Genomic DNA, 10976 nt, shown 5'->3' with positions numbered 1-10976 from the left:
CCTAACTCGATTCAACTAGATGCAACTTTCGACGTGTTTTTGCAATTTCATGCAACCTGATACAAGGTCAAATGCAACAAAAAAATTTGATTCGATTAGTTGTATGTTGTTTTGTTTTTTGTTTAAAAATAGTAAAATTGAAAAAAAAGTAGAAAAATTAATATTTTTGATAATTCTCATCATCAAAATTTAAGAGAGTACTCAGAAAAAACCCATATATCTCTCAATCTCGTTTCATAAATTCGATTATCGCTTATCCCGAAACGATCCCGTACCTAAAATACCAAACTCTCCACACGTATGTTCAACAAACCAGACAACAGCACGGGACTCCCATCACTAACACAAACTATTTACCAAACTACACTTTCACATAAACACACACACTTCACTTTACTCATAAACCCTATAAAAACCCACACACTCTCCCAATAACACACACACAACTCAAAAATGGATTCATCATCATCATCATCATCATCATCATCTCCTTTACATCTCGCACTCGCAACTCTCTTCGGCGCATCCGTGATGGCAATCTCCGCCTTCTACATTCACAAACGCAGCGTCGATCAAGTCCTCCATCGCCTCACCAAGCTGCGCCGCAAGACCTCTCGTTCCGAAAACTCTACAAATAACAATAATAATGATAACTTATTTGTTTCGGATACGAATAATATTTATAATTATAATACAGGAATTGAGGTCGATGAGAGTGGTGTGGAGTGGTATAGAGTTTCGTCGTCTGTTCCGAATGTAGGTTTGCCTAATGAGTGGCTCAATCAGGAGAACTCGGTTTCGAATTTATCGAATTCGATGTTGTTGGATGATCAGCTTGATTTGATTGCTTCTGGATTGCCGCCTCTAAGGACTGATCATACTGATGGTAGAAATTATGTGCAATTTTTCGTAATTTTTGTTTTGATATTTAGGTTATTGTAGATGTCTTTGTGAAGTTGTTGCGTGATTTGAATATTTAATTTTATTATAAATGTGTGATATATTGATGTTAATTGTTGTTGTGTTAAGAAATTGATCGTATTGCTGGATGTAGCATTTCACAGTTTAAAATGAAGTAGGAAAGGGTTATTTCGAGTAGCTTTAATATTCTTGAATTACGAGAAATGAGATTATCGGAAGTTCACGTCTAGAGGGGGTGAATAGGTGTGGCTTACTACACTACATTCCTTTGGAAATTTAGGGGTTTGATAACGACTTAATTGCTAAAAAACTTTCCGAACTGATAGTTTGTAAAGCCAAGTTTGATGCAATGTTGAGTAAGAGGAAATAAGAGAAAGCAGTGTAAAACAGTAACGAATTATAACCCGGTTGAGGCCCGTTCTATCTTTGACCGAATGCTGGTGCCTTACCAACTTGGTTAGAGAATTTATTAATGTTTATAATTTACCAGTTGCAGTTACAAGATACAATAGGGAATATTCTTGATTCTCACCTACTGAGTGTGACTAGCCTAAACATACAGTTTGCTTACACAACTCCTACTTGAACACTTAGTTTTCTAAACTTCAACAACTAAACAGGATAGAGAAGTTAGTTTACTGCTTTAACTATGAATTTCGGCTAGACAATAATGAGTATATTTGATATAAATCTCATAGTTGAGAATGTGTATATGAGGATGGTAGGACGAAAACTTTAAGATAGCCGAATTAGCTTGCTTTATTTATGTATAAACAGAATACCTATGGTTTTCAATAATTATAAGTATGAGAAAGTGGCTGGTGAGAAGATCGTTTACTTGTCTTAATATATATGTTATGACATGGAGTAAAAGGTTTATTGCAACTAATCTCACCGTCACAGAAAAATTAAGAACATAACATTTGCTTTCCAAAAGAGCCAGTACAAATTTCCAGAGATCAGAGGGGTTCTGATTGTTCCATTGGTTCCTTGCCTTTTGGAATTTTTTATAACTTGTACTTCCTCTACTTGTTTCATCTTCTTATGCAAGTCTCTTTTAGTCTGAAATCAAGTCTGTAAATATGAGTCTCTTGGTTGAACTACTTGTATGTGGTGTTCTAAAGGTATTTTATATTTCTTCCATAATATAAAATTTACATGTTTACCATGCCACTTCAATGTTTTTCATTTTTCTTCTCCAGGTGAAAAGATGCGGGTTGGATCGGTTGGGAGGTTAGTTACACCAAGATCCTCGAGCGGCTATGCATTTGAAAGTGTGGAACATTCTGATGAGGAAGGCATGGATCATACAATTGAAGAGGACAATATATACTGCACCTATGATGAAAACTTGGTTTCTTCAGCCGACCATGTAATTTTAATACCTGAACTTGTTATATTTCTAGAAAATTATATGCTTAATATATCACATAGTTTATGCCTTTAACCTTCGTCAAGAGAAGAGTAAGAAACAATATTTAATTGAATTTTTCGTTGCCAAATTTAGAATTAGGTTGTGAGAGTCACTTATAGGTGGAAACATGACAAAAACAGCTACATATACAGAATAATAGTATTATCGCATGCCCATCCCTAGACTTGCTAACCTGTAAAGGTTGTTCAGAAATTGTCCACAGTTGACTTTGAATTTTGAAATGACCTCAATGCTTCTTGTTAAAATTGTTTTTAATGATATATTAACAGTTGAATTGACTTCTTATCAATACCGATGGACATGCAACCAAATGAGTGCCAAAGTTACCTATTGAGAAAATGGTTGGAAAAAAAGTTTTTTTGTGATCTTTCAAGATAATGTAGCAAAATATCTAAATTTTTTGGATATTAATATTAGGTACAAACCCAAGCTACTTCCTGTTCTGGCGTTATTAGTGAAACTAATAGACTATGAGTTCTAACTTCTAAAATGGTGAACTTTAATGCTAGTATTTAACATATTTTGTTTTTCTTGGCCCTCCTTTTCTGTCTGTTTTTTATTCGATAGTTGCACAAAGGGTGTAATACTTTGTCAGCATGCGCTTTAATTGGTTTCCTTTAAATAACTGGTAGCTATCATTTCGTAGGGTTCATATGCAAACATACAAGCGGTATCAGCGCTTGCACCTGAAGCTGAAAATTCGGACTATTTTCAAAGTCAAAACAATAATTTGATTGCAAATGAAACAAGTGGAAATGGACAAGGCAGTAGAAAGGGGGATACAGCTTCACTGCACATGGAACACGATAAAGTTTCTGCTAGGACCATTTTACCTTTGCCAACTTCAGCTCATGGTATTAAGTTCTTGTTCTCGATAAATGAATAATCCCTTTGAGCTTCCAAAGTTTCTTTCTATGATGAGGCAGTGTTAGCTTGCAAGTATTATTATCCATGGACTACAAATTTGCACTCAATTTGTCATTTTTAGTACTTAAATATATTCTATGGGCTATTTTCCATCACTTTCTGGTTCTTTGCAGAAAACATTTAATTTCACCCTCTCTTGAGGTATCATTATTCACCATAAACTACAAAGCGATTAAAATTTAGTCCACATTATAACTTGAGGATTAAGTATAGTAAATAAGATAATTGTCCAGGGATTATGAAGTCATGAAACAAATACAGCTTTAGTTTACGAGTCTTGATTGCACATTTAACCGCTATATAGGGGGTACCATTATATTTGCGTTCGTAATTTTGTGCGAGAAGAGTATCTTACTCTCACTTATATGTTAAAGATAATTGATTGTTACTCTCTTGTGTATTATCAGTATACTGATTAATTTATTGATGCTTCATGCTTGTTATATACTTTTAGAGTCACTAAACATTGAAGATGAAGAAGTAAGAAGGATGATCCGTGAATGCTTAGATTTGCGAGAGAAATATGTTTACAGGGAAGAAACTGCACCATGGATGAAAAGCACTGAGGGGGACTTAAATGGACCGCCTGTAAACAGTGACCCATTCCATTTTGTCCCTGTTGAAGCTACTTCCGTGAGTTTTCCGCTGTCATGTATTAATAATTAGTATATGACTTAAACTCACCTTTTACTTTTTATATCATCAATATTAGCATGAAAAGAAGTAATATTCTACTAACCAACTTGTTAAATATTTATTTTTACTTCACAAGCAGCACCATTTTAGGATGGAAGATGGAGTTATACATGTATATGCCAGTAAAACTGGTAAGCTTTTTGAAAGATATTTGGTTTAATAGCCCAAGCTTTATAGTTTATAGTATTTCATGTATGATTACTCACTCTTGGTTGTATGAAAACCTACAAACAATTTTTTATTAATAATTTTTTAATTTGGTTATGGTAACGTTTTAGACACCGTAGATCTTTTCCCGGTTGCCAGCGCCACAACTTTTTTCACTGACATGCATCACCTTCTAAGAATAATATCTGTTGGAAATGTTCGCTCTGCATGTTATCATCGATTGCGTTTTCTTGAAGAGGTAATACATCTCAAAATATTCATACAGGCTTGTACTTTTATTACATATTGGTCCATGTCTATATTCTTACACTTGCATATTATACAGAAATTTCGTCTTCATCTTTTAGTAAATGGTGATAGGGAGTTTCTAGCTCAGAAAAGTGCACCACATCGAGATTTTTATAATATTAGAAAGGTGGATACACATGTGCATCACTCTGCATGCATGAACCAAAAGCATCTTTTACGCTTCATCAAGTCAAAATTAAGATCAGAGCCAGACGAGGTAAAAACTTTCTTTATGCTTTTATCTTATTGGTTTTTTAATTGGCATAATTAGGTGATCATAGTAAATACTTAACACAGTTTAGTTGATCCTTCTATAGTAATTTTATCTCTAGTTAAAGGTACATAGACAGATGTACATCAATAGATGTAAGATTTAAACTGATTTATATGATGCAGGTTGTCATATTCCGTGATGGCCAGTATCTTACGCTGAAGGAAGTTTTTGAAAGTCTGGATTTGAATGGGTTTGTAACCAATCTGTTTTGCTCATTGAGTTTATTTTGCCTAGTCAAAATATATCAAATATAATCATTGTCCACAACCAACTGTTGCAGGTATGATCTTAATGTTGATTTGTTGGATGTGCATGCGGATAAGAGTACATTTCATCGTTTTGACACGTTCAATCTCAAATATAATCCTTGTGGTCAGAGCAGGCTTAGAGAAATATTTCTAAAGCAGGACAACCTCATCCAAGGTAATCCGGTCTTTAAATTGCACCTATCCTACCAGACATTATAAACTGTTATCATGTTCTTGAGTCTGTGGCACACTGCTTGAGGAAGTATGCTTATTGTCCTCCATTGAAAATTTAGCTACTTAGCTGGATGTGCATTCAAAGCTGACAATACTCCACCAACTTCTGTTTAGTTTTACACTGATAACCTTCTTTTTATTTATTTATATAGCTTTCCTGGTCTTTTATCATATATTTTATCTGATATCTATGCTGACATTTTACATCTTGCAATTTTGCGATCCTGGTTCATGTTATTGGCCATTTTGACACTTGATGACATGATTTATTATTTGATTGCCTAGTCATCTTAATAAAAGTGGATTGTGATGCATAATAATATTTCAGGTCGTTTCCTTGGAGAAGTGACAAAACAAGTCTTGGTAGATCTGGAAGCAAGTAAATACCAGGTGCGGCCCCTTTTAAATTTGATTTTTTAGGTTCTATTAATAATTATCCTGCTCTTTTCTGCATTTTTATTTGTATTCAATTTTTCTTGTTTCTATTTAAAAGCATAATCTATGTTGAGCTCACATAGCAAGGATTGTCCACGGTCACGGAAATGCTTATCGAGGCCAATTTGGAATTTTAGTATCATGAGGTTGGTCCTACTATAGGTTTGCAAGGTCCACCAAAGTTAAATTAACTGTTGATGGCCTTGTAATGATTTTTCTGTTAGTTCAGGAGGAAGAAATAATAATAATATTAATGAGTGGATATAGGTTTTTGGTTCAGTTACAGCCGGTGTATTCTGTTTGTTTGATGCCTTGACACATCACACTTCTTTAGTAGTGCCACCTAAGAACCTATGTAGTATTTTCCTAACATAGTTTGTTAACCTGCAATTGGCTTTGCACTTAAAAAGCTGCATTTATCTTAATATTCTTATTAAACTTTCCAATGCTGACTTTACAATACCATTTTCCTATTAGCGCATATTCATTCACATTTATAGAAATGGAAGCATGATTGTTTTAACAAGTGCGTCATATAAATATAAAATCATTACTCGTCTTATCTTGTTTTTTTTCAGATGGCCGAGTATAGAGTCTCTATATATGGAAGGAAACAAAGTGAATGGGATCAGCTGGCGAGCTGGTTTATAAATAATTCAATATATAGTGACAATGCTGTTTGGTTAATCCAGGTAACACCAGTAAATGCATTAATGTGGGAGTATTTGAAGTTCTGCAATTTACCATTTCTAAAATTGAATATTAAAATTTTGTCTGGGGAAGGGTGTATAAACATTTGAATACCCAAACATGATGCACAACCATTTTCAAACTTTTTTTTGCCCTCAACTTTGCAAAAAAAATAATAAAAAGACTTGTCAATTTATATTTAGTGGCCATATATCAATATTCCAACTCTATACGTAGTGGACTAGTGGCTAATGCCCAAACATCATATTTGTTCTAATTATTAATATCTGATGTAACCTAATTTTAAATGAATCATGAACTATCGATTCACATGTAAATTGTAACAGTACTTCTGGCAGACTTCATTAGCTAAAGAGCTTGCGGTCCGAAATAGACTACATTCCATGTATCACCAATGAGTTATTACTTAAAGGACAGTATATGCTACTTGTAGCTTATGGCGCAAATTGAGGCAACTTAAGTCAATCTTGAACTTGTTGCATTTGGGCTATATATTTTGCTTTTAGCTATTAAACATGCAAGCATGGGAATTTCTGCTTAAAAAAGCACTTTAAATCTAGAATTTGTAATGATCTCTTTCACTAAGATAGGTTTTTTATAGTTATAGATACATTAATATGAAACTTTGGTCGGTTATGTCTGTTAAACGGTCTTAAATAGCATTGTATGTGGCTTAATAATAATATTTCATTATGTATGCCTTTATTGCACACATATATAACAGTGCATCGCTCAGATAAAATTAAAGCTATATTAGAATTAAACTGTTTTTTTCTTCAACTTTTCCCATTTATCCCAAGATTGGATCAGTGACAGATGGGGTCTTGAGTGGTTAATGGATGGATCGTCCAGCTTCATATGTAAGAAGTTGTCATTAGCAAGATTAGAGTACTTAATTTAAACATAATTCTTGTAATATGTTGACCCAAAAGAAGCTAGTACTTCTAATTCCCTGCTTCTTAAATCAAATCTGTTGAGATATGTAAAATATATTCCTGCATCACAGGATTCGACTTCGAGGAGCATACTTGTAATTGCGTCAGTACTTTTTTGAGATTCAAATCAGTACACACATTTTAGTAATTTGTTAATTTTTTTTGCAGCTCCCAAGGCTTTACAATGTGTACAGAAGTATGGGAACTGTTACATCCTTCCAGACCATTCTGGATAACGTGTTCATCCCTCTTTTTGAAGTCACAGTAAATCCAAAATCTCATCCTCAACTACATGTGTTCCTGATGCAGGTTCGTTAGTCCTTCATCTTTCCTATATAGTTTCCTCCATCTGTGTTTGATCGTCTCATCCGTGTTTATGTTATTACAGTATCTCAGATATACATTAAATCATGTAAACAGTCCCATGACCTCCATGGATGTATGGAATATGGTACACTTGAGTTATAGTCTTTCTTTGTCACATAATAACAGGTTTTCTTGCGTGCATAGGTTGTCGGTTTTGACATTGTAGATGATGAAAGTAAACCAGAAAGGCGTCCGACCAAGCACATGCCTAAGCCATCCGAGTGGACAAACGAGTTCAATCCAGCATACGCCTACTATGCTTACTACATCTACGCTAACTTGTTCACTCTCAATAAGGTTTTTTATTTGTCTTCACTCGAAGTATTAATTAATCTATTTATACATGTGGAGCTGCTCCACTGTAAAGTTATCTCCACCTCCCATGACTTATGAATCTCCTTTACAGTAGGTGATAGCACTTTTGTTGATTCTTCTTACTCAACTGTTTCACTTTGAAAAGGAACATAAGAAAGTAGATAGAAATAGAGACGAATACTAGAAATTGAACTTCAGCCATCGATCACTAGGAAATGCTGTTATACCATAAACATACCAACCAAACAATATGCTGAATTAGTAGCATCATTTTATGCCATCGCCTGTTGTTTCTTGTTGTCAATTTGTCATTCACTCAGTACTCCCCCCTCCCCTCCCCAATATTTCCGTAACTGAGATAAGGTAAACATTTGGAATCACATAAAGCTAAATTCTGTGTGTTTTGTCCGTTCTTCATGTGCAGCTTCGTGAAGCTAAAGGACTGCGCACAATCAGATTCCGACCTCACTGTGGAGAGGTAATTATTTTAATTACTTTATTCTTACAATTGGCTATTTTCATTATTCAGCTTGAGCTTAAAATGACGAATTTAGCAGGCAGGTGATGTTGACCATTTGGCTGCTGGGTTGCTTCTATGTCATAACATATCTCATGGAATTAATTTGAGGAAATCCCCAGTGTTGCAATATCTCTATTACCTTGCCCAGGTTCGTTCTTGATATACTTGTCAATAATACTCTGAGATATTGAGACTTATCCTCTTGTATAATTGCTTGTATATCAACTATATATTACCATGTATATTTTGTAATGTTTATTTGTTAATCCATCCTTACACAGGAACCACTAATCTTAAGTTTTCATTGTTGTCATGGCGGTCGACTAGTCATTTCGACGACTAGTCGGTTTGAGAGAGTCGACTGGAGAGGTCGACTAGTCGGGCGACTTGGTCAGCTAATCGACTAGTCGTTCGACTTGGTCGACTAGTTCAAAATTCAGTCAAAATTTAAAATAAAAAAATATATTCTAAAACTTACTCTACATCAGCAACATTCAACATGCTAATGTCAGCTTATATATTAGTGTGTGTTGTATAATCTGTGTATATATATGTATAGTCAGCGTATATATCTGTACATGGAAGGGTAAAGATATATGTTTGTAATTAACATATCCATTTTGTAATTGATATATATATATAATGAGCATGAGAATGCTAGACTTTTGTTGTGGGAAACTACTTATATAAGATATATGTTATTATCTGTTATTTAGTTATATATTATTAATTTATCTACTAGAAAATGACTAGTCTGCGACTGGTCGACAAGCTGGATCTCCGTCGACTCGTCCCGACTTATTGACGTGACAACCATGATAGTTTTAGACCTAGTCCTCTAGTGGTGGTCATTTATTGTGCAATCGGTATATATTTCCTTCTATCACTTCTTATGAGTTTGACCAGATAACTGCGCAGTAAACTGCAGCGTATAGTTTTCTCCATTTGAATCAATTGGAGATATAAACTGTTGTTTGTACGACAATTTACAGCTTATAATGAAACTTCTAATATATGTGTAGTTAATTGAATTTCTTTTACCATGTTTTCAGCTTGCATATATTCCTTGATTGACTAATTGATAAATTTACTCTACCTCTTCTTCATTCTTTAATCTATAAAATTATGTCCACATCTCCAGGTTGGACTAGCCATGTCTCCTCTGAGTAATAATTCTCTGTTCCTGGACTATCATCGCAATCCATTCCCCTTGTTCTTCCAGCGTGGCTTGAACGTTTCACTCTCAAGTGATGATCCCCTGCAAATTCATCTAACGAAGGAAGCTCTAGTGGAAGAATATAGTGTTGCAGCAAAGGTTTTGTTAATCTTAATTGAAAAGTTTTACACTGATTTAATATACATAGATTATAGTAACCTAGTGTGTTCCAGGTTTGGAAGCTGAGTTCGTGTGACATGTGCGAGATTGCAAGGAATTCTGTTTATCAATCAGGATTCTCACATGCAGCCAAGGTGAGAAATATACATGAAATATATGTTATGCTTTGATGGATATTCTGTTGGAAAAAAGTTTCCAAATTATTAGACAAGGGTCAAATGTCTTTCACAAGAAGAAGATAACTTGTTTTAGGATTTCGATATCATTTCCTCGCCAGACGTGAGATTAACTTGTCATACACTTTTGTTTTGTAGTCGCATTGGCTTGGAAAAAAATATTTTAAGCGAGGACCTGAAGGAAATGATATACACAAGACAAATGTTCCTCACATGAGAATTTCATTTCGACACGAGGTAACTATAATACTCGAAAGCTGATTTAGGTCAAATTTGATTTGAAGTGAATACACGTAAATTACAATAAACATGTCTCTCATAGCTGACAAGTTGACATCATTGCAGACATGGAAGGAGGAGATGCTGTATGTTTATTCTGGAAGGGTCAGATTTCCTGAAGATGTAGAACATTGAGGAAAAGTATCCAAAAATCGGCAAAACTTGTGACATCCTATTCCAGTCAAGAGTTAACTGAAAAATTGGAAGACAGCCAGAGGGATGACTCATTACAAACATGTAATTGATCTTGACCTTCGTTTCCTTCTAAAGACTGAAGGGCAGAGGCGGGGATGATTTCTTCTGTGAAACCAATACTTTTCTTCTGCCTTTAAAAGGCAATCTGCGAAGCAAGTTACATATATACCAATGAGAACTAAAATTGAGTTTCAAGTTATTGTGTTAGACTTTCGTAGAATAATCTGTTTAACTTTTAATTATGTTTTTCCAACGGATGTTCTGTACCCGTACTAAAAATTTTGGAATTTTGACATTTGATGTAGCCAATGCATCAGAAGGCGCAATTGTTATAATATTTAGCAGAATTTTGTGTTATTCTTGTGGTCTGAGATATTAGAAAACTATGTGAAAGAGGGATAAGATTAAAAGTAGTGATTTTGGCAGTGGACTTCGCATTCGAAATCACTTTAGTACAAATGAATATATGTTCTTCGATATTATGAACTTTATTCTTTCATTTTTGACTGAAAGAATC

General features: G+C 34.4%; 1 protein-coding gene across 1 annotated transcript; it reads left to right on the top strand.

Annotated features, from left to right (window-relative positions):
- Window positions 1-297: 297 nt before the first annotated feature.
- On the top strand, window positions 298-10884 carry LOC141678910 (putative AMP deaminase). The gene is made up of 19 exons (XM_074485333.1): window positions 298-886; window positions 2124-2293; window positions 3003-3210; window positions 3738-3916; window positions 4059-4110; window positions 4258-4385; window positions 4473-4652; window positions 4832-4899; window positions 4990-5132; window positions 5520-5581; window positions 6205-6318; window positions 7441-7581; window positions 7783-7935; window positions 8378-8431; window positions 8511-8621; window positions 9615-9788; window positions 9863-9943; window positions 10124-10222; window positions 10331-10884. The coding sequence occupies exons 1-19, from the start codon at window positions 454-456 to the stop codon at window positions 10397-10399; spliced, it is 2619 nt and encodes an 872-aa protein (XP_074341434.1). The 5' UTR covers window positions 298-453; the 3' UTR covers window positions 10400-10884.
- The last annotated feature ends 92 nt before the right edge of the window (window positions 10885-10976 follow it).

The sequence above is a fragment of the Apium graveolens genome, chromosome 8 (assembly GCF_009905375.1).
Source record: "Apium graveolens cultivar Ventura chromosome 8, ASM990537v1, whole genome shotgun sequence".
In the NCBI taxonomy this organism is placed as follows: Eukaryota; Viridiplantae; Streptophyta; class Magnoliopsida; order Apiales; family Apiaceae; genus Apium; species Apium graveolens.
This window is presented reverse-complemented; position numbering and strand designations above follow the sequence as displayed.